Here is a 23,472-nt window from a genome sequence, read left to right on the forward strand (position 1 = left end):
TAGGGTAATGAATCAATTTGAATGCATAGCAGTAGGCTACACCTACACATAAATGAATCACACTGATCCCACATACTGAATGAGTAAAAAGGCTTTGTTAGAGCTGAAAATGTTTGTGACATAATGGGCTCAAAACCAATAATGGGCCAATAAGAGATCCAAGGAAACATATAATGGATCTTAACTCAGTTTTTTTTTTTTTTTTAATAATCTCAAATAATTATCGTTGTTTTGGCCTTTTCATTAAAAAAAATTATAAAAAGAGAGCATTTAATTTTTGTTGGGTTGATGCTTTTCTTGACATGTGAGCACCGACAGAGAGAGTTTAACAAAACCACTACTACTATCCAGCTGCAATCACGCAAACGCACCGCCTTTTTTATTTGTTCACTTTTGCCAACTCATGTTCCATCCAATCACATAACGCCACGTTATCATAATCTTATACTGAACTGACGAAAGAGCCCCTGCTCTCATACTAAAACCACGATAACAAAACACAGATTAGTTTATCTTTTTAACGGTGGTGGCTGATCTCACGCGCTTTCATCATCTTCCTTCTTGTGCCTAGACTCGCTCCTCCATTGTCTTAAATTTTCTCACTCTCTTCATTTCCTTCCTTCCTTCTCACTTCAAAAATCCCATTAGTTGTCTCTCTCTCTCTCTCTCTCTCTCAAGTATCGAAAAATGGCGAAACTGGTGATGTTGTTGGTTCTTTGTATCTTGCCGGCGATTGCCGTGGCCGCAAGGAGGGGAAGTATTGGTAAGAATACAATGGTGGTTGAAGGTCGCACTTACTGTGACACTTGCAAATTCGGCTTCGAGACTCCTGAATCCTCCTACTTCATCCCCGGTATATCTAGATCTCTCTCTCTATGATCCTTAGTTTCTGCTTCCAGATCTGAAGCAAGTGTTTTGATTTCTTTATTCTAAAGGATTCGTTTTTAGATCTGTGTTCTGAATCTTGATTTTGATGGATCTTAGAGGTTTGTAATTTTGTAGTGTTAACTGCTTTTTGTTCTAGATCTGGATCTGAAGTTTACTACTACAACATAGTTGATTGATTCTTTATGTGTTTTAAGAATCTTGATCTGTTTCAAGAACAAAACAGAGTAGGGCTAAAACAGAGTAAAAACTTGTTTTTTTTTTTGGCTTGAAGTTCACAGATCTTGATTGTGGTGGTAATGGTTGTATTTTACTATATATATATAAAACAGGTGCAACTGTGAAGCTTGTGTGCAAACACAGACAGACAATGGAAGAGGTTTACTCAGACGTGGCTGTATCTGACAAAAAAGGAAACTACAAGTTCGTTGTCCACGACGATCACAAGGACGAGATGTGTGACGTTATGCTTGTGAAAAGCTCTGACAAAAGCTGCGCTAAAATCTCCGTCGGACGCGAACAGTCTCGTGTGATCTTGAACCATTACAGTGGCATTGCCTCGCAGATCAGACATGCCAACAACATGGGATTCGAGAAAGACGTGAGCGATATCTTCTGCTCTGCCCTGTTTCAGAAGTACATGGTTAATGAAGACGAAGATGATATTAAAAACCATCTCTAAATCATCTCTCTCCCTCTGTTTAATCTTATGATTTGCTGTTCTTTTTATCATTTAATGAGTTTCGGGTTATGAAGGAGCGATATATTTGTATTTGTTTGATTACTTATCTGTCTTAGATGATGTGATGATGACTCTGGTTATCGGAAACTCTGTTCTTCTTATATATATATTGATGCGTCATTTCCTTCTTTAGGAAGTGTCTTCTCTTTTATTTTAAAAACAACTCTTCATTCTTCGTCCGATCATGGCTTCGGGTTCGGCCTTCTTACATATTCACTATATATTTTATGCAGGCATAAGTTTAGAAATTGTAGTAATTAGATATGAAGAGTTAAAAGCCTAGAGATAGTCATAGTCTCGAAATATATACACTAGGAGTGTAAAAATAAAAACTTTTCACAGCGAGCATTATTAACCTGAGCACCCGGTTCGGTGGCTGATCTTAACTCAGAACCATGAAGTGACCTTATATGTTGGATCCCTGAACGGTTACTTAGCATCTCCTTAAGCCTTTTCATACACATCAAATAATCATCATCAATCATCACCAATGGTTGTTGGGGAAAAAACTTAAAAGCAAATTACTTTAATTTCACATTGACCAACCCCCAACAAGCTAAAATACATCACCAAACTCAATACCCCATAATACAACATATACATAAGAAAATAAGAAGCTTATGTAAGTTAATTTATATGAAAAAACTACATATATGTACATACATGCTTTCTTGTGACAATTACAACTCAATTCTTGTCGTTAATAAATTATCGTAAATATTTGTAAAATAATCGTAAAAGACAGTAAAAAACAAATATCAATATTAAATAAACTCCAAAAGATGAAAAAAAAAGATTAAAAAAAAAAACAAAAACAAAAAAGAATCACGAGATATTGCAGAAAGGGCCAAATAGGCAGAAACCTGAAAGGGTGAAACATAACTGGAAATTGCCAAATGTCAAACCCAGTTCGTCGCCGTCAAGAAAGCTATACACAAACAAAAGAAAAAAACAATCAATAAACCCTAAAATAATTAGATACGAACCCCCCCCCCCCCCCCCCAAAAAAAAAAATCGTCAAAACGCCTCCTTCACAACATCAACAACCCTCCTCTCCTCGTCGTGTTCCCATCACAACTTGTCTCTTTTCTACACGCAAAAGACATAAAGGAGAGATTTTTCATTTATAAAAGCTTCAATCTTTCTATTCAATAAGATTTAGTGAAATCGACGTGTACTCAATTCTCCTCATTTGTCCCTTTTCGTCTCCATCTTTGGTTTCGTCGTCATAGCCTTTTTTTTTAACTAGAACAGGTATGTTAATGCTATATAGCCTATAGTGTATGATTTGATTTTGCGTTTTGGTTATCGAATTTGAGATCTTTCAATCACTTTAAGCTTTTACGTTTCTTGATTACTTTTGATTTTTTTTTTTTCTAGGAATTTTCTGAGAAATGGCTACTACGACTATTTCTCACCAAGCAATCGGGTCTATTGTCTCTCATAATAGACCTTTCAAAGCTTCTCTTTTTCTTAAGGAGCCTTTGAATGTACCCATGAAACTTAGTCCAAAAAGATTCAAGATTGAAGCAACTGCATCTCAGGTCATTGACAACACTGTCTTGTCTCCTTCCAAGAACAAACCTTTTGAATCCAAGAAGAGATCAAGTATGCTCCTTTTTGTTCTTTGGTCTCATTTTATATTAAGAGAAAAGAGAAACATTGAATTTAAAGTACTTGTTTGCTTCCTATGTTTTTTTTGTTAGATGAAGCTGCTTTGATATTGATTAGGCATGGAGAATCTTTATGGAATGAGAAGAATCTGTTCACGGGTTGTGTTGATGTGCCATTGACTCAGAAAGGTGTGGGAGAAGCTATTGAAGCTGGGAAGAAGATTAGTAACATACCTGTAGATTTGATCTTCACTTCTTCTTTGATCCGTGCTCAGATGACCGCAATGCTTGCTATGACTCAGCATCGCCGCAAGAAGGTTACTAAATAGATTTTTAAAACATGGTTTCTATTGCTTTTTTTTGTCAGGAGATTGCTCTGTATCTGACTTGTGCCAGTTTCTCTATAGGTTCCAATCATCTTGCATAATGAGAGTGTAAAGGCTAAAACTTGGAGTCATGTGTTTAGCGAAGAAACTAGAAAACAATCTATCCCGGTCATAGCGGCTTGGCAGCTGAATGAGAGAATGTAAAACCAAATCCCACTTCTCTTGTGTTTCTTCTTATGTATACTAATATGATGTGTTAAATTTCCAACTTTTTTTCTTGAGTTAGGTATGGAGAACTGCAGGGTTTGAACAAGAAAGAAACAGCGGAAAGATATGGAACAGAACAAGTTCACGAATGGCGTAGGAGTTACGAAATACCTCCTCCTAAAGGCGAGAGCTTGGAGATGTGTGCTGAGAGAGCAGTGGCTTATTTTGAAGACAATGTATGAATGAATGAATGAGAGGCTCTTCTATTTATTCTCCTTACTTAAACGTAATCCTTTATGCTGATGTCTAAAATCCTTATGCAGATCAAACCAGAGCTTGCATCTGGGAATAACGTAATGATTGCTGCTCATGGGAACTCATTGCGATCTATCATTATGTATCTGGACGATTTAACTTCTCAAGAGGTAACAAAACATTCTGGTTCTAGTTCAGTCATTTTGATCATTGTGTGTTGCGGAGTTGCTTAAACTTATGTTTTGACTTTTCTCAGGTTACAAGTCTAGACTTATCAACGGGTATACCATTGCTCTACATCTTCAGAGATGGAAAATTCATGAAACGAGGAAGCCCGGTTGGTCCTACTGAAGCTGGTGTCTATGCTTATACCAAGGTAAACCAAACCCAACTGTTTCTTCATTTTCTTTATATCTCTCCGGTGTTATGAGTTTGCTCAAATAATGCTTCTTGGTTTCAGAGACTGGCACAATACAGAGAGAAGCTTGATGAGGCGTCCCTTAATTAATATGCCCTCAGAAATAAACCGAAAAAAACAGTTTTTTTTTGTGTTTCACTTGCTTAGCTCTTATGTAGTGACATAACAACAATCATGAACAGTTTAAATCTGAAAAAAAAAAAAAATCGCATTTATTGCATATTTGCATGGTATTCAAATAAATAAAAATCCAATTCGAAAGAATCGTCTTTTTTTATATGTTTTCAGATTCAGATATTAACGGTAAGAGGAAGCTCTGCATCCCCAACGGTTAAGAAATACTTTCCTTCTTCAACAACCATAACTCCAACTTCATTAGCTCTGCTCAAATGTTCACAAAGACCAATCTCAAACTCCATCTCCGCTTTCTCTCCATTACTTAGCACAATGCTCTTAAACCCAACAAGCTGTTTCTCTGCGCGTTTCCCGTCTTCTCCTCCTCTCTCGTGTCTCGCAAACATCAGCACCGGATGTTTTCCTGCCATCTCTCCTTGATTCTCCACAGAAACAGTGACCTTCTTGGCTACATTGCAACCTTGTTTCTCCATTTCCGAAACCAGAGCGTAGCGAACAGAATCCGAGTTGGTCAGAGCTTTAGTTTGGTTCAAGTAGAGACTCATTTCAGCCGGATTCTTGAACTGGTAAGAGTATTTTGAGTAGCTGAGACCATGTCCGAACTCAAACACTTTGGGTCCTTTATAGAATTTGTAAGTCCTTCCTGGATATCCTGTTGCTGACCTCATTCTCATGTCTGTCATCTTCACATTCACAAAGCTCTGAGGATACCAAGTCACAGGTAATCTCCCTCCTAAACACCACAAATAGTATATAATCAACGTAGTAACCTTTTGTAATTAACTGTTGAAGAAGAAGAAAGACTCACCTGGATTGTGATCTCCAAATATGATTTCAGCAAGAGCAGTCCCTCCGGCTTCTCCAGGATAACCAGCCCATATAATGCTTCCGATTTTATTATTATTCGTAGCAAACGAGACATCGACAGGACCGCCACAGATGAGAACCAGAACCACAGGTTTCTTGGCAGCATTTGCAACGCTCGTTATGAGCTCTTGCTGCTTCCCGGGAAGATTGAGGCTCACGCGGTCCAAATCTTCTTTCTCTTGAGTCAGGTCTAGTCCCATGATCAAGACCACATGATCAGCATTTCTCGCGATTGCTACCGCTTGACTAATGGCAGCGTTAGAGCAAGCCACGGAATCACATCCTTGGTGGTAAACAGCGTTTTTAACATAACCTCGTAAGGCGTCAAGAGGAGTCACAGTCTTGCAAGGCGGACCAGCGTAGTTTCCGAGAAGCGTTTTAGCGGCGTAAGCGTTTGGACCGATCACAGCTAACGACGGAGAGGCTTTGGATAAAGGAAGGAGTTTAAGATTGTTCTTCAAGAGAACTATACCGTTACGAGCGGCTTCGAGTGCTAAAGCTTGATGAGCCGGAGCACAAACTTCGTTAGGACTAATGTTTCCGTAAGGGAGTTTGGTTGGATCGCCGTTAAAGAGACCGAGACGAATCCTAACAGAGACAAGATTGATCAGAGCTCTGTCAATGTCATATTCCGACACTTTCTTTTGTTGAAGAGCTGATTTGGTGTGTTTCTGTAAGTATGATCCACAGTTTACGTCCATGCCAGCTTTGAGGACGTCAGCCACGGCGTCTTCAGGGGTTTTGGCGTAGCCTTGAGCATCATGGATGATTGAGACAGCGTCACAATCTGAAGTAATGTATCTGAAAAAAGAGAGCCAGTTCTGTTTTGTCAAATAAGAGTGGTGTTGATTAAAAGGAGGCATGTAACGAAGTAGAGAGAGGAACGAACCCTTGAAAACGCCAGAGGCCACGAGCGGTTTGAGTCAATAGATTTGGGTCAGCGCAAGTGGGAATGCCGTTGACTCGGTTATAAGAACACATGACACCACTGGCTCTGCCTTCTTCTACGCATTTCTTGAACGGTGGTTGGTACGTCTCCGCCAGGTCAGCCAAACTCACCTTTTTAAAAACCAAAAACGAGGATCAATAATTAACAGTCTACTGTATTTACTTAAATTTTAATGGGAAGAATATATTTTGAAAACTTTGTCAACATGAAGATTAGTTTATATAATGATAATCAAAGTACATATTCGTGACAAGACTAAAAAGATTAGCACATAATTAATGACAAGACATAAAGAGAGTGCAATGAAGAAGCAATTTATAAACTATTAAAACGGCATTATGTAAAAAAATTCCACTTTGAAGATGTCCTAAAGACTACACTTTAGGATGAAAAAAAAACAAATCAAAAATGGAAAAGATTAGTCAAAAGAAGTAACTAAAGCATTGCAAAAAAAGTGAACTAATTAAGAGAAGAAATTAATTAATGTAATTACCTGAGCATTAAAAACGTAGCGAGTGATACCATTCCAGCGGTCAAGATCGTAGGCAGTGAAATGCTTACAACAAGCGGAGGCTTGGAGATGACCGGCTAGACTTTTACGACCGTCGAAAGAGTCACCTTGTAGTCCTCTAACGTAAGCCACCGCGTAAGATCCGGTCATCATCGGATCCTCGCCGGGAGTCTCTTGGCCTCTTCCCCACCGTGGATCCCTAAATACGTTAATGTTTGGTGCCCAAAATGTCATCCCTCGCGCTTGCCCTGCGTTATACACTCCTCTTGCTTCCCTTCCTATTACCTGAAAACACCTCAATACAAAACATACATTCTTATTAAAAACAAAATATAATTGGATTTTTTTAGTAGTAAATTTCGATATTAAATAGATATAATTGATTCTTGCTAGACTAAGTAACATTTTAATCAAGGTAGATAATTAAATCGATTAAATAAAACAGAGTGAGAGAGAGAAGAAACGAACTTGAGCAATGCGGAACCATTCATAGGAATCGAAAGAAGCAGCGGTTAAGATGACTTGAGGGAAACTAGTAGCTGCTTTAACCGTTCCGTTAAACCGGATTCCTGGACCGACACCGGCTACGCCGTGTAAAGCCTCCGACCACCATTCGTACGCGGGAATTCCAAGACGCGGTATCCCTGGAGCTGTATTCACCAGCTGAGAGATCTTCTCGTCTACGGTTAGCCTCGAGACGAGATCACGCGCTCGTTTGTTCACTGGGAGGTCAGTGCGGCAGAACTGGTAGAGCTTCGTGGCTGGGTTCGAAGGGTCGCACGCGTGCGGCGGAGTAGCTGAGACGACGCAATGGTAGAAGAAGAAGAGGAAAAGAAGAATCAGTTTAGCCATGGCTTCGAGATTGCGGAAAAAAGTAAAGATGAGGAACTGATGAGTACTGGTGTGAGAGTGTGTCAGAGAGTCTTCTTCTTCTTGTATTTATTAATTTTGTTTTTCTTTTTGTTCAACATTCTTATTTATTATTCTTTCCATAATTATATCTATCTATTTAAATATTGTGACATTTCAATATAACTGTTTGTCCAAAAAAAATAAAAGACTTTCAATAACTCTTTCCTTATTATGGGCCTAAAACCCAATAAATGTTTCTTCAAACAGATTTTGCTTTGTAGGCTATGAAATTTAGGATTAGTCCCATTTAGTCCATCAAAACGTTTTGGTAATCAAATATTGTAATGTTATCCAAATGACAAGAATTGATAGAAAAGTATACAACAAATTAACCGTCCAACCAACCACAAAAAGTGAAAATGGATAACAATAATTATAATAACATCAACTTATCGTTTCAAGCCATTTGTCACAATAAAACCTAATTGTGATGATCTATCTGAGTTTTATCTGGTCACGTAATTAGATTTGACTGGATAAAAATTGTCGGTTTCAAACAATTAATCAATTGTTAGTAGATAAGATAATGTTATTTGTTTCTGTCTCAACTCAAAAGTGTTTGGTGGAAGGAGCTTTGTTGAAATTTTTATTTGAAGTTCAAAATCTCTCACACAAATTCTAACATGTTCATAAATAACAGTTGGGCGTAAATTTAAAAAATTTCATATGTTTTTTTGTGGGTAGTTTCTGATAGAGAATCAAAAACTCAAAGTTTAGTGACACGTGGAGGAAGCTAAGCCCTTGCAAAAATTATGAAGACACGTGGCAGGCCTGGTAAACGTATCATCAGTCCTCCTCGTGACGACATTATAATAAGCTCGTCGTACGTACTACGTAGCCGCTTGAGGACTAAAACAAAGAAGTGTATTTTATGAACCGAGGAAATTACCCATTAAGGAGACTGTTGTGACTTGTGAGATGTCGGTAGACTATGATAGCCACGTTCCAAAGAGTGTGTGTGACATTAACAACAAAGAAGAGCATATTTTATTACAATTTTGTTTGAATATTTCCTCGTGGTCTTTAGGCTGAAGTCCTCTTCATCCCCCTAATATTTTCGTGTTCATTAAAATTGTCTGACTCTTGTCTCATTTCCCATTATTTTCTCACTAGTAGAAAATTCAGATATTTTGTTAGGTTAAAGGTGTCCCGCCTCTCAACTCTCTCAACCCGACGTCTGGGACATATACATTTAATTCAGATGGTATATAGTAAAGAAAAAAACAAACAACAATTTGGCTTTTAATATGTTGACATCAGTCACTAAAAAATATATATATCAAATACTATTAAGGTTTGTTTATTTTTTTTTAATTACAGGCTCTAGTTAACCGGACCCACGGAAACCTTGTCGTATTTATATTAACCGGTCTCAATTCCTTCCACCGTTGGTTATATATAAGTAGAGCTTAAGGTCCCTTTTAACTCCATCCCCACCGTTTCTTTTGCTTAAACCACCCACACAAAAAGCTTTGCTCTTCTCTCCTTCCTTCACCAATTCTCTCAACAACAGGTTACAACTTTTGAACAACAACACAAATGTTTTTGTTTCCCTCTTTCTGTTCGATTATGCGATTTCGTTAGCTGTTTATGGCCGTTTTTTAATATATATATATATATATATATATATATATATTTTATTGTGTTTGATGATCGATTTCAGCAGGTTTAAAGATGGATATTTTCGACAACTCTGATCTCGAGTACCTCGTTGATGGTTTTCACGCTGATTTCGATGATGATGAACCACCCTTTGGAGAGGTAGTTGTCACGAGTGATTCTGATTCGGATTCTGATTACATGGACTCCGATTTCGAGCTGGTAATGATATATACTATGTTTATTCTGCAGCTCTGTTTTAAACAAAGGCTGGTGATTTTTTTTGTTGGATGTGATGAATTAATTAACAGGTAAACTGTAGTGTTATGTTATTTTTGTTAGACGCAGAGTAATAAGCTGAGCAATGATACGTCAGCGTTAGAAGCTAGGAATGGAAAAGATATTCAAGGGATTCCATGGGAGAGGCTGAATTACACTAGAGATAGATACCGTGAGAACAGACTGCTACAATATAAAAACTTTGAGAGCCTCCATCGATCACGACAACACCTTCATAAGGTTTGTTCTGTAACTATATTTATATTGAAAGATTTCTGAATTTTTTTGAGTTTTTTATGTTCGTTCATGTTCATGATCATTGGTATTATTTTATATCTGACAGGAATGCTTGCAAGTAGAGAAAGGGAAAAACTTTTATGGCTTTCAGTTCAACACAAGGCTTGTCAAGTCCACTATTGCACATTTTCAGGTAAAGATATTTGCTTTTTACTATGTTTTGCAATGTGTGGCATACTCTGTTTCTTGATGTCTAGAGTCTTTTACAATTCACTCTGTTGCTTTCAGCTCCTGTGTTTATTATTAATCGAGTCAGCTACTGCTATATGAGAGATTAGAGACTTCTTGTTCCATGCTGCTTTCTTCAGTCTCACAATTATTTCACACCCAAGTGATAGTATGAAGATGACAATTCAAAACTTATTTTGAAGATGAATAGCATGTGTATTTGTTGTCAGTGTTTATTCTGTTGGTTAATTGTGTTTGATCTTAGAATTTTCGACACCTCTTCCTCTTTTCTTAATGTTCATTGTTCCCACCCTCAGCTCTGCAGCTGGGGTGTTGTTGATTCACACCAAGTCCTTTTCTTTTGCAGATAAATATCTTCAAGGGTGCTTAAATTTAAACCTGCTCGTTCCTAATTACCTCTCGAAATATAATAGTTTAGATTCGATATTAACTCAGGTACAATAATATTGTGTAAGGTTCTATCTAACTTATTCAAAAAAAGTGTCATGATATGTGTCTAGGATGGTCCAGGCAGAGTTGATAAATCTAACTCTAACTGTTCGAGGCAATTTTTTAACATTTTTCATAGAGCTTCATACGCCTATAAAATTATAGTGACAGAGTGTATTAAGAATCCCTTGCACTATATGTTGCTCAATGTCCATTGTTAGACCATCGGGAACTATATAGAAAGACTTGTCCCTAACTCTGCTGCATTTGAGAAACAGTTACTACATGCCTTAACCTTTCTTAAACAGGTTGGGAGAGCAGCTGGCGCCATAAGGAAACCTTTGTTAATATGGTATGATAGGAAATGTTTTGTTCATCTACAAGGACTCTCTAACTTTGTCATCCTTCTTTCTTGCAGGGAATCATTTTGTTAGAGCTTACATATTTCTGCATTTTTATGAGTGCTTCAATGTGATCTGCATTTTTCGTGATACCAATGCCCTTGTGCTTATTATTCATCCTTCTAATTTTGGTCTTCTTTTATCTTTTTCCCCCTGGCAAAACCATTAATCCTAAAATTTGAGACATTATAGATATTAGTTTTGATTCTTTTGAAGTTTCATATTTGATACTGAAACGGCTGTTTTGTTTCCTTCTTGGTTTGTGTTTTGTGTGAGAACTTGCATGTTTCTTTCTTTCTTTTTTTGTCTAAGATGACCAGTTGTGTCTTATGTGAGAATCCTAATCTCGATTGTCTAATATTTACAGCTGAGGAACTTGGTATGGGCAACATCAAAGCACGATGTGTTTTTCATGAATAACTACTCTCTCATGCATTGGTCGTCTTTGCTGCAAAGGGGCAAAGAAGTACTTAATGTGGCCAAGCCCATTGTTCCTGCAACGGTGAGCAACCTTACTTGTTCTTAAACCTCAGAATTCAACTCTATATTAACATTTTGGTAATTTCAATCTGTAGAATCAGACTGGATCGTTGTCGCAGTCTGTATCAAGAGTCCAGATAAGTACCATGTCTGTTAAAGACGATTTGATAGTTGCTGGAGGGTTTCAAGGGGAGCTTATCTGTAAGAGAGTCAACGAACCTGAGGTTGCGTTCTGCACAAAATTAGCATCAGCTGAAAACGACATCACCAATTCCGTTGACATATACTACACTCCCAAGTAATTACTAAAACAAAGTATACATTGGTTTTAGAAAAGAACTCATCTAATTCTTGTTTCCTTATTCCATGTAGTGGCTCGTTAAGGGTTATGGCTGCGAACAATGACTGTACCATCCGGCAGTTTGATGCCACAAGCTTCACCTTCCTCAACAGTTTCACTTTTGATTGGTCTGTAAATGTAAGCGCATCTCCTTCTCTTCAGACTCGGCTGATGTTATCTGCTCTAGTCTCAAAAGTGCTACTACTTATGTTTTTGGTGCGTCTCTGTCTGTAGAACATCTCCACCAGTCCGGACGGCAAGCTAGTAGCTGTTCTAGGGGACAGTCCAGAGTGTTTACTAGCCGATGCCGGATCTGGAAAAGTGATTCACGGACTGGAAGGCCATCTGGACTACTCGTTTTCGTCAGCATGGCACCCAAACGGTCAGATCCTAGCCACTGGTAACCAAGACACAACCTGTAGGCTATGGGACGTAAGGAACCTGTCTCAATCACTCAAAGTGCTGAAAGGAAACATGGGAGCAATCAGAGCCGTGAGGTTCACGTCTGATGGACGGTTCTTAGCCATGGTTGAGCCAGCAGACTTTGTACACTTGTTTGACACGGAAGCTGGTTATAGTCATTGTCAAGAGATTGATCTGTTTGGAGAAATCGCGGGAATCTCGTTTAGTCCAGACACGGAAGCGTTGTTCGTGGGGGTGGCTGATCGTACGTACGGCAGCTTGTTGGAGTTCAACAGAAAGCGAAACCACTCGTATGTTGATTCCATATTTTGATCGGACGCCCATCGTTAGATGCAAAATATGTATTGTACATATACGAGTGTCAGTGAGACTATTATGGTTTTTAATTATCTAGTAGTTGGTCTTTGGGAGGGGTTTAAGTCTTTGTTTTTGTCTGACTTCCCCTTTGTCATGTTAATGTGGTTTTTGGAATTTTTCATCATACGTATATATTTGGTCTATGTTAAAGTCATAATTTTTTTACTAGGGGCCGGCTGATGAGCTTGGTATGGGCAACATGCTTACGTGTCCGCCGGACACCCGGTTCCGAATAAAAAACCTAAAAACTAAACTGGGTCTCCAATTTTAACATCGCTTCATAACAATTTGTTTTATGGGCCGTTAAAAATTGATCAAATCGAAGGACCAAAAGAGACACAGCACCAAGGCTTTATTTATAAAAGAAACTGAAGGTTGCAGAATGTGATTTGGTCGATGGGGGACAAAAAACAACAGCTAGTTTTGTAGGCTTCAAATAGTTGAAGTAGCCCAACTCGTTAATCAGACGGTATATAGAAGAAAATTTCGTTTTCGACTATGGGTGGAAAGATGTTCTTCAACATATAGTAGCTGATCAAGCTACGTTCGGCTGGTTTTCAACTGAGTATTCGAATTTTGCGATTTATAATGTTGTTGGGCTCTTAAACAAATATTAGCTTACATTTTTAAGGTAGTTGATTGATTAAATATGCTGTGATACAACGATTGATATATGAGAACTTGAGATTGAAATGGTATCATAGCAGCATCTAATACTACAAAAGAGTAGGCATAAAGATGATTAGGTGATTTGATGGTCGAGTTTTTTTTTTCCTCAGACGAATAAAACAATTAAGGATGTGTCATATGTGTGTGAGCCACACTAAATCTAATGTTTTTAGCTTTACGAAACATTCTTCAATTATATAACACCTAACCTTTCTTCTTATTCCAGAAAAATAAAGAGTAAATTGGATTCTCTATCTTTACAATAAACCTTTTTCTTTTAAACGTGTCACATATTTTAAATTGCATTCTAACATCTAATAAGAGACAACAAATCTTTTGATATTTGTCATCGAAAATAGTGGTGTTACAATCCAACTTGGGAACTATGTGCTATACTGAAAAGACAGTTGTAATAGAAACCAATTTTTTTGTACTAGTTTTTGGATCTCCATTGATATATATTTTTTTTATAAAAACTTGTACTAATAGCTTATATAAAAAAAATATTGTAGAAATTGGACCATATGTCACGTTAATCACGATATCACGCGAAAACGATAAAACCAAAAGGGTCATTTGAACAAAAAATGTGACAGAGACAATTCACCTAAAAGGGTCACATGCGCCATTCATTCATCTTCCTCATAAAACGACATCCAACTGCTCTGAAAACGACAACATCATCTCTTTTTTTTTTTTATGTGTGCAAAATAGTATCTATATTTCTATTTGCATCCCATATTATTTATCAACAATTTTTAATAAAATGCGAATTGAACAGAACTTGTATTTATAAAAAAGGAGTGTTGATTTGTAATTTGTTTTACGTGATGAAAATGAGATATACATTCAAAACTCAAAAGAGAGACGTAAGTGGAGTGAGGTTGGTTACAGTTCATGGTGACCACAGACATACACAGCTAGTTTAGTTTAGATGACAGTTCAATCTGGGCCATTGATTACAAACACGTGGCGGAAAAGTAAACGGGTCGTTGGATTGGTTTAAGAAAGTTAGAAACGGCAACGTTTGTGATGGAAACCGCGTTGAGAGCGTTGAAAAGAAAAAAAAAGGCTTTTCAAAGTAACGAAACGATGAGACGGACACGCGCGATCCATGCCATTCATCTTATTGGTTACCATCTTTTTATTATTTTAATATTATTATCTTTTGTTTTAGAAGTTTCTTTTCTGTATATGACTTTGTTGACTATAATGAATTTACATAATCTGACTATTTATGTAGACTGTAGAAACCATTGCATATTTTACTTACAAATATTTTTTTGCTAAATTGCTTCGTCTTCTTTCTTCTTTTTTTTTCGCGTTGATTCTGATGTATCGTAAAATGTTAAATCCTTTTGGACCCCTATAAAAAAGTGTTTGGAGTACATTGCATCTTTTCGCTATTTGGGTAGGTTTAGTGTTGATGCGAACGTGGGAACATTGTTTGTATTCAAGAGAGGATATAATCTTCTCAAATATTCTAAGTAACAAGATGTCAAATACAAATAATATGACAAAAAAATAACAATACAGATAGTTTAAGGCTTATGAGTAGTCCAATTTTATCATCCGTATTTTGGCCAATAACAATTATCAATTTAAACAAACAAAATGTTAAGAGTTCTTGAAAAAAATGCAGATTATATATGTGGAAAATGTTGCAGTTAAAAAAAGGATGGAAATATTTGTTTAAGATGGATGAAAAAAAAAAGAGAGATAAGAAGCTGTGATTTTAAAAAATACAGCTAGATTAGAGGGTTCATCATGCAGTTGACATATTCATTTTCCTCATGACATGCTCCGCTAATTAGTCCTCATAGTTCTCGTATTATTCAATGTGAATTTTTTGTGTATAGTATAACCAAGGAATATCTATCCTTGTGTACAAAACTTTTTCAATTTTTTTTTTCGTGAGTTCAATAAAAGACGCTTCCGATATATGAGAAGTCAAATATACCAAACAATAAGTCAAAAAAGAAAGGATATGAATAGTTGTAGTGGTTAAAGCAGACAAAGCCGTCTGTGAATTAAACCGATTTTTATTTACTATTCATTAAATATAGTTCGTAATAGTGTGATCCAAAAGATCTAGAAATAAAACTGCAGACCGTTTTTGCTTATAAATAGAGTTGGATTGCAGCGATTCATTGTATATGTTTAAAACAGAACGGTCTGATCTGCAGATGAATTTTCCGCTCTGATCACGGTTACCATTCAGATCCAAAATTTCTCAATCTTTATGTATACGTGTACAGTCTGTTTACGTACTTTGACTTTATGTATTACACGTTTAATCGTTTGCAAATGATTGATAATTTAATTAGTATATTGCATCCATAATATGTTAACATATTATTACTCATTCTTCGGAAAAAAATGAATAAAAATACGATTTTTGACAATCATGAGTAACTGGCCGATTAGACTATTTTCCTAAGCAACCTTAAAAAATGGTGCTTCCATATTTTTTTTCAATGCGGGTTGCTTCACATTTTATGCTCATTGTTATTTAAGTTTTATAATAAAAGCAAATCTTAACACTTGGCTTTTTCGTACTCGCGTAGATCCGCCGCTATTTTAGTGCACTGTGAAACTCGAAGTTTCTTCCGCCGTCACCGCGAACGGCTTACGTGTTCAATGACCACCTGCTTCCCACATGTATCCCTTACTTCGCCTTGCGTCCTCCATGCTCATCTTCTGACTTTTTTTTTATATATACAAACAAAAACCACTTTTTACATTTTAATCTATTTTGAAGAACTCTAGACGCTTCTCGTTTTTTTCACGTACAAGTAGTGGTACTTCATTATGCTTACCAAGTTGTAATTAAGTTTTCTAAGGGTTGTGTTTTAAATAAGCATGTGTGATCGTAATGAAGCAACTAGATACAACAAACTAAACTAGACGTCTTACCTATCGGTTCTTTTATTTTATTTTTCTTTACTCATCTCTTGTTGTTATTTAGATTGTTGTTGGTCGATGAGGGGAAAAAAAGAAAAACGATTGTTGTTGGTTTTTTAGATAACATGGTTCATTTCTTATGGACTGAGAAAGTTTTTTTTTTTTTTTTCGTCCTAATAAAGTTAAAATTTGTTATTTACGGTAAATTAAACACTGTATATGGAAAAAGTGGTACTTCATTTTGCTTCTCATTCTAATGACTTGTCTTCGTGATGCTTATTCATACAACATGATAATCGATTTTGCATCTTCGTCTCATTAAGTTCTCGTTAGAACTTTATTTTGTCGGGAATTTGTATTTAAACTAAAGCTTTAGTAATTACAATAATCCAATTTAAGGTGAATGCGGCTAAGAATAAAATACACAACTAGATAAGATGGCGAAAGGTTCGGACTTTAGCTAAAAAATAGGGTGTTTATATATAATAGAGATGTGATATAATATGGTAATGATAATGGTGGAGTTCTCCGCCAATCCATATCTGATAACGTCTAGAGAGTTCTATTAATTTTTGTAACAAATTATGTCGACTAAAGTCTAAACGACCCATTATAAATTGTCATGATTAATACTTGCGCGACTAAACAACAACTTTATATATTAAATAATCCTAATGGTGATGTATATCAACATCACTATGGGCGTCTTATAGATATTTTTCTTAATTCAAGATATTATTTCTTATATAGCGTCGATAGTTGAATTTTGAACAACATTCGTTTGGCTAATTCCGTAGAAAATTCTTAGTGATTACATGTTAATGGTAGATTATTATTGTACGTACATACGACCAAGTGAAAATTCGCATCTTTATCGGTTAATGTTTACGTTAATAATAAGGTTATGGTTAGTTTTACGATCGAAGAATAATACTACTTTTTTCTCCTTAATATGAATAAACTTGTGATATCATTAATTCATAAGACTAAGAACTACTTGCAAGAGATATAAAGAAAAATTATTGGATTTTATTCCTAGGGGTAAACTATTCTCATTCACCTCCTCTTAATTAATCAATCAAAACACAATAAACTGATATATCATGTTATATTTATAAAATAAATCAAAACTAAAATTAAAAGACAAAACAAGTTAAGGAAACCAATGCTGTATATTTTTTATCAAGGAAATTATGTTGGTTCAGGTTTATAAAATAATAACAAGTAGTTTAGATTTTACAATTAAACGAAATCATATGTCGGTTTGGGTGGTTAGGGTTTAATTTTTACAATTAAATAAAATTATATGTCTGTTTGGGTTTACAAAATAGTGGTTAGAGTTTAGAGTTTAAATTTTACAATTAAATAAAATTATATGTCGGCTTGGGTTTAAAAAAGAGTGGTTAGAGTTCAGATTTTGCAATTAAACGAAATTATATGTTATATTTCGGTTGGAGTTTAGATTTTACAATTAAAGAAAACTGTATTTTAATTTGGGTTTATAAAAAGAGTAATTTGGGTTTAGATGTTATAATTTAAAACTATAATATAATGTTTAGAATTAATAATTATAAAATTAACTGATATACAGAATTTATTTCCTTAATCAATAATTTATTTCCTGGGTGAATAAGTTTGTCTTAAAATCATCTCAATTCTAATTACTTTGGGGAGTAGTGGTGTTATACAAAGGAAACAAATAAAAATAGTAATAACGAAAGATAAGAGATAAGAATGAGAATGAGAAAGTGAGTGGCACAGGGATGCTTCCAAAACAGTAGTGATGATATTCTTATTAATGGATGGGTCACCTACTTCCTCCTCACCATTTTCTATTTTATTTCTTTCTTAGTGGAGCTGTGGAGATAAAAGGTAGATATTTTCTAGGGACGAAATTTAATCTTTGTTCGAAACTAAAAACATGTGAGAAATTTAAACAAGCTATATACAAGTTGATAAATTCATGCAACTATATATGAATCTATGATACATTAGTTTCTCTAAAAAACTCAAATAATTGTATTCACAATACACTTTTTAATTTAGAAAAACAAAGTCTCAGTTAACAAATCTAAAGTAATGATGTGAAAAATAAATTTTGACTTTTTGGGGTTAATTGTAACCAATGTCCAATAATACCAACAGAAGAGAAGAGACTAGAGAGGACGTGTGAACAAAATATAAGCTCTCATTGGTATCACTAATTAAGGTAGTTGGCAAACGAACTGCCCCTATAATGATCAATTAACAAATCGTTTAGAGATAGTAGTTGGACATTTTGGTTAGAGATCTTCGTTGGAAAAGATAGTTAAACCTTATTTTTGATGGTTGCAAACACCAACTTAAGTCAGTCGATGAAACTAACATTTGGTGAGGTTTAAAAATTACGCAGCTTATATTTTTGCATTTTGGTTTGTTGTTTTTGGCGTTGGATTCTTATTATCTGACAAAATAAAAAAAAATATTGAATATAATCTGATATTACTCATACTTTTCAGGAATTTTTTAACCTTTTTATTTAATAAAAAAATATTATTAAGAAGAAACATTAACAAAAAATTTCTCTCTTTATCTTATATATGTGCTTCTTACAAATTGCTATAATGTATAAATTATAAGCATACATTATTTAGCATTATAACATTTTTTATTTAACTAATTATATTTTATATTATGAATTAAATAATATTTTATTATTCTATTTTTTTATTTTTCAACTAAACTAATTTAATTTTGTACTAACTATAATAATATATAACTATTCAACCACTACAATGTTACCAATCATAAATACTCAGCCGCTATCTTTAACCACATCATATCTTCTACTCCCTCTATCTCATAAAGATTGATGTTTTGAGATATTTTTTTGTCCCACAAAAATTGTTGTTTTGTAAACTTTAAAAAATAATAATTGAAAATATTTAAAATTTTGAATTGTTATTGATTTAAAATTAAATAATATATTTTTAATCAAAGAAAAAATATATTTAAACTTAATAATTATTGTTTTGTAAAAATGTTTAAAATCTTTTAAACATTAATCTTTACGATGCAGACAAAGAAAGTATCTATTATCTTTAACGGCTGTTTTATTAACTGCATTCTCTACAACTACTCCTAATTTTCTAACCGTTTGAACATGATTACCAATGAGAGATATAATTAGGGCCAGAGCCATAATTAGGTCCAGTAATAATAGGAAGCAATAACTAACGAACAAATATAATTAGCAAAATTGGTCTGTAAAATGTGGACGTGTGAACACGAAACCAGATCGGTCAACAAAATCAGGTAGGACTATTTACTCCACAAAACACAAATAAATACGAAGACACGTGTTTTGAATTATTACACCTGCTGAGCGGTTCACTGTGTATGAACACGTGTCATAAAATCATTCGTTGCATGTCATTTTTCCCACCCGCTCTCAGGTTAGACAAACTACAGTTTACCTCAGAGTCAGAGATTGATAAAAATGAAATATTTGTTCGCATATGAAAAATAATATTTCTTCTTTAAAATATTCATAAAAGAATTTTTAAATAGATTACCAAATTAATTGTTTTCTTCATTTCGAATTTTCGATAGTATTAGTTTTTGACATAATTATACGACAAACATAATGTTATATTATGTGACACCAAAATTATATTTTAGTATTTTAATTAATAAATAAAAGAAATAGTAAAAAAAAAATTCGAAGAGTAAGATATTAAAGAATTGAGATGATAAGTTTTCTTTTCATGTAATAAAATTTTAAGATATTATACTATTTTATAGTTATTTAGACTTTTTTTTTTAACTCATTAGAGCTTTAATAAGAAACTTTATACGATAAGATTTTTTGATAGACTGATTAAAAATTTATATAATTTGTTCTTTTAAATTAAGATGCTATATATTTTGAAACAGAAAAAAATAATTAACAAAAATCAATCTTACTTTTTTACCGTTATCTTTTACCATGTATATATTTTATATTTTTCTGATATTTTTACCGTTTACAGCATCAATTTTTAGATTCTCTCCCCCCTCTCTCTCTCTCATAGGTATTTTCAAAATATAAAGGTGGAGGAAAATAAAAATTGCTTAAAAATGGAAAATATCGTTGTAAGAAAATGAAAAAAAAAAAGAAAGGGAAAATAGGGAAGAAAAAAGAGAAAATAGTGTGAGAAGAAGACACCCACTATATAAACAAGAGCTCAAGCTGCTGAGGTTAGTTCATCGGTGAGGTTTGAGAGAGAGTAAATTCACTACACACACAAAAAATATTGAGCGTCCCTCCCCCAAGAAAAAAAAATTGGTAGATAACAGCAAATTGTTCATTCTCATCTTGATCCTGAATTTTTACATTTTTTTCAAGTTCCCCTTTATTCTGTGTGTTCCCTCTTCATTGATCCGTTTCTGTGAATCACCTGTCTTTACAAAAATCAAAGCTTATGAAACTGTGTTTTTTTCTTTGTTTCGATTTAAAAGGCAGGTTTTTTCAGAACGCGATCTTTTTTTCTTATTTCTTCTGATTTTTTACCTTTTTAGATTTTTAGTTCTTCGAGGGTTGAATTTTTTTTTTTATAATTCCCTCTTTTAGGATCTACACGAAGGTTGCTTATTTCAAACCTTTTAGATCCATTTTTATTTTTTCTTCTTCGGAAAAATCCCCTGTTTCTTTACTTTTGATAAGATTCAGGTTTCATTTTTTCGACTTCGAATTTTTATTTTTATCTATAAAAACCTATCTCCAGAAATGGCAGCTGCTATGAATTTGTACAGTAGTAGCAGAACGTTTCAAGATTCGTTTGGTGGTGGCGGTGGTGAACTCATGGACGCGCTTGTACCTTTTATCAAAAGCGTTTCCGACGATTCACCTACTTCTTCTTCTTCTGCGTTTCTTCATCCCGCAGCGTCTGCGTCTGCGTTTTCTCTCCCTCCTTTCCCCGGTTATTACCCGGTTCACGATGACTGTTCATTCCTGACCCAACCTTTTTCATACGGGTCGGATCTTCTTCAACAAACCGGGTCATCATCACTAATCGGACTCAACAACCTCTCTTCTTCTCAAATCCACCAGATCCAGTCTCAGATCCATCATCCTCTTCCTCCGCCGCATCACACCACCAACAACAGCAACTCTTTCTCCAACCTCCTCAGCCCGAAGCCGTTGATGATGAAGCAATCCGGAGTCGCCGGATCTTGTTTCGCTTACGGTTCAGGTGTTCTTCCTCCTAAGCCGACGAAGCTTTACAGAGGTGTGAGGCAACGTCACTGGGGTAAATGGGTGGCTGAGATCCGTCTTCCGAGGAATCGTACTCGTCTTTGGCTTGGGACCTTTGACACGGCGGAGGAAGCTGCGTTGGCCTATGATAAGGCTGCGTATAAGCTGCGCGGCGATTTCGCCCGGCTTAACTTCCCTAACCTACGTCACAACGGATCTCACATCGGAGGCGATTTCGGTGAGTACAAACCTCTTCACTCCTCAGTCGACGCTAAGCTTGAAGCCATTTGTAAAAGCATGGCGGAGACTCAGAAGCAGGACAAATCGACGACGAAGTCATCATCGAAGAAACGTGGTTCATCCGTGAAGACTGGGAAGGTGGTTTCGTCGCCGGATCTGTCGTCGGAGAAGGTCAAATCCGAGGAGAAGTCTCCCTCGATCGCCGGATCTCCTCCGTTTGAAGAGTCCGCCGCGGGATCTTCGCCGTTGTCGGACTTGACGTTCGCTGACCCGGAGGAGCCGCCGCAGTGGAACGAGACGTTCTCGTTGGAGAAGTATCCGTCGTACGAGATCGATTGGGATTCGATTCTAGCTTAGTGGGGGCAAAATAGGAATTTCAGCCGCTTGCAATGGAGTTTTTGTGAAATTGCATGACTGGCCCTTTTGTATTAGGGAGTAATTAATTATGGTTTAGGGTTTTAAGTTTTCGTATTTGTTAATATTTTTCGGTATTATTATTATGGTCTGTTGTATTAGACTCTCTCTGTGTCGGTCGAGCTTGCGGTTTTTTGTCAGGCTCTCGACCATGCCACAGATTTCATTGTCATGTGTAATCTTTTTATCTTAATGAACTTTATTTTTAGTTTTTGTAATCTCTCTGTTATGATTGTTTATTTACATAAATGTGTTTGTAACATATAATCAAACTTAAAGATTAGATTAGATTTGCAGTTTGGTGAACGAATCTAATCAAATAGTCGTCACCTAAATTGGTATTCAACGTATTAATCCTTTTACTACCATCCAAATGAAACACGTCTCTTTGAATATAGTCATAGATTTTAACGTTTTCGTAACCTGTCAATCCATCGTCTCTAAAAGTCATGATAAATCCAAATGTCGATTTCATATTTACGTAACTCCCTAAATAAATCATGTTGTAGTCGGATTGATACAAAGAATTTCAGCTCATATTAGCTAGCATTCTTGAAATATATTTCATACATATGGCCTGTCCAAAATGGTGATTCAAAATAGCAACATACTTCATACAATCAAGTATGCATAATACGTTCTAGTCATATAATAAAAACAGGTGGCAGAACAACGGTTTCGTTGCATCTATGAATGTTGTAACGCATTTACATGATATAACTCATTCGCTAACACGTCAATTTTTTCCGCAAATTCGTAGTTATATACTTACATTTTGTAAGAAATCATTCTCAACTTTGTAAGAAATCATTATCTAAACATATATATAAATATCTTGGCCGTTATATAATTCACAAAATGGTGAAAGTTTGGCGTGTTGGTAGATTTGGCCGGCCTAGCCGCAACTTTTCGAGAAACATCTTCCTTTATCATTGATTCACTTATGTTCAAACTTAATACAAGTATTGGATTTTGTAATGATGTCAAAAGAATCTACAGAAGAAAAAGCCCCAATAATTCGATGTACTATAGTGAAGTAGAAAATGGCAAAGTCGGAAGCAATTTGATCGAATCTTCTACACATAACTTAAAAAAAAAATGTAGATATGGGTTTTCCGCCTATACATAAGTAAAACGGAAAATACATAAATTATTGTAAATTTGTAACCTTTCAAAATATTTTTACAGAGGAATCTATATTTTTTTAATATGTACTAGAAGTATATTATAAGTAGCAAATAGAGGAGAATTCCAAATTACGCAAAGGAAGGCGCATAAAGATGGAAAGTTTGAAAGGCACACAACACCCACAAAGAGCCCCCACCAAAAGATTATGTTCACACTCCATTTCTCTTCTCTTTCACATGGATTTTTTTTCAACCCATGTTGTTGTATTTTTATGACATTGCATTGAAT

At 35.3% G+C, this 23,472-nt stretch overlaps 5 protein-coding genes across 12 annotated transcripts; 4 read left to right on the forward strand and 1 right to left on the reverse strand.

The window, feature by feature from the left end:
* Positions 1-233: 233 nt before the first annotated feature.
* On the forward strand, positions 234-1,787 carry LOC104751698 (major pollen allergen Lol p 11). The gene is made up of 2 exons (XM_010473701.3): positions 234-853; positions 1,218-1,787. The coding sequence occupies exons 1-2, from the start codon at positions 688-690 to the stop codon at positions 1,565-1,567; spliced, it is 516 nt and encodes a 171-aa protein (XP_010472003.1). The 5' UTR covers positions 234-687; the 3' UTR covers positions 1,568-1,787.
* Positions 1,788-2,466: 679 nt separating this feature from the next.
* Positions 2,467-4,710, forward strand: LOC104751699 (2,3-bisphosphoglycerate-dependent phosphoglycerate mutase 2). The gene is made up of 8 exons (XM_010473702.3): positions 2,467-2,881; positions 3,008-3,235; positions 3,334-3,557; positions 3,648-3,766; positions 3,853-4,009; positions 4,097-4,198; positions 4,285-4,404; positions 4,489-4,710. The coding sequence occupies exons 2-8, from the start codon at positions 3,022-3,024 to the stop codon at positions 4,534-4,536; spliced, it is 984 nt and encodes a 327-aa protein (XP_010472004.1). The 5' UTR covers positions 2,467-2,881; positions 3,008-3,021; the 3' UTR covers positions 4,537-4,710.
* On the reverse strand, positions 4,639-7,907 carry LOC104751700 (putative beta-D-xylosidase 7). The gene is made up of 5 exons (XM_010473703.3): positions 7,377-7,907; positions 6,891-7,193; positions 6,338-6,507; positions 5,390-6,249; positions 4,639-5,314 (listed from the first exon to the last, which is right to left on the reverse strand). The coding sequence occupies exons 1-5, from the start codon at positions 7,758-7,760 to the stop codon at positions 4,737-4,739; spliced, it is 2,295 nt and encodes a 764-aa protein (XP_010472005.1). The 5' UTR covers positions 7,761-7,907; the 3' UTR covers positions 4,639-4,736.
* Positions 7,908-9,057: 1,150 nt separating this feature from the next.
* On the forward strand, positions 9,058-12,768 carry LOC104751701 (putative WD repeat-containing protein C2A9.03). Of its 8 annotated transcripts, none has more exons than XM_087492309.1 (9): positions 9,208-9,333; positions 9,487-9,641; positions 9,762-9,938; positions 10,042-10,128; positions 10,922-10,965; positions 11,382-11,516; positions 11,590-11,792; positions 11,867-11,972; positions 12,069-12,768. In XM_087492309.1, exons 4-9 carry the CDS (start codon positions 10,044-10,046, stop codon positions 12,567-12,569), a joined length of 1,074 nt encoding a protein of 357 aa, XP_087348435.1. In that variant the 5' UTR covers positions 9,208-9,333; positions 9,487-9,641; positions 9,762-9,938; positions 10,042-10,043; the 3' UTR covers positions 12,570-12,768. The 8 variants fall into 8 exon arrangements, with proteins under 8 accessions (XP_010472008.1, XP_010472006.1, XP_087348435.1 ...); XM_087492311.1 differs by having other exon boundaries at positions 11,596-11,792; XM_087492310.1 differs by having other exon boundaries at positions 9,244-9,333; positions 9,484-9,641.
* Positions 12,769-20,286: 7,518 nt separating this feature from the next.
* On the forward strand, positions 20,287-22,274 carry LOC104751702 (ethylene-responsive transcription factor RAP2-4). Its single transcript, XM_010473707.3, has one exon. It carries the CDS (start codon positions 20,935-20,937, stop codon positions 21,997-21,999), a length of 1,065 nt encoding a protein of 354 aa, XP_010472009.1. The 5' UTR covers positions 20,287-20,934; the 3' UTR covers positions 22,000-22,274.
* Positions 22,275-23,472: the final 1,198 nt, after the last annotated feature.

This window comes from Camelina sativa, chromosome 16 (assembly GCF_030686135.1).
Source record: "Camelina sativa cultivar CO46 ecotype springtype chromosome 16, ASM3068613v1".
NCBI lineage: Eukaryota > Viridiplantae > Streptophyta > Magnoliopsida > Brassicales > Brassicaceae > Camelina > Camelina sativa.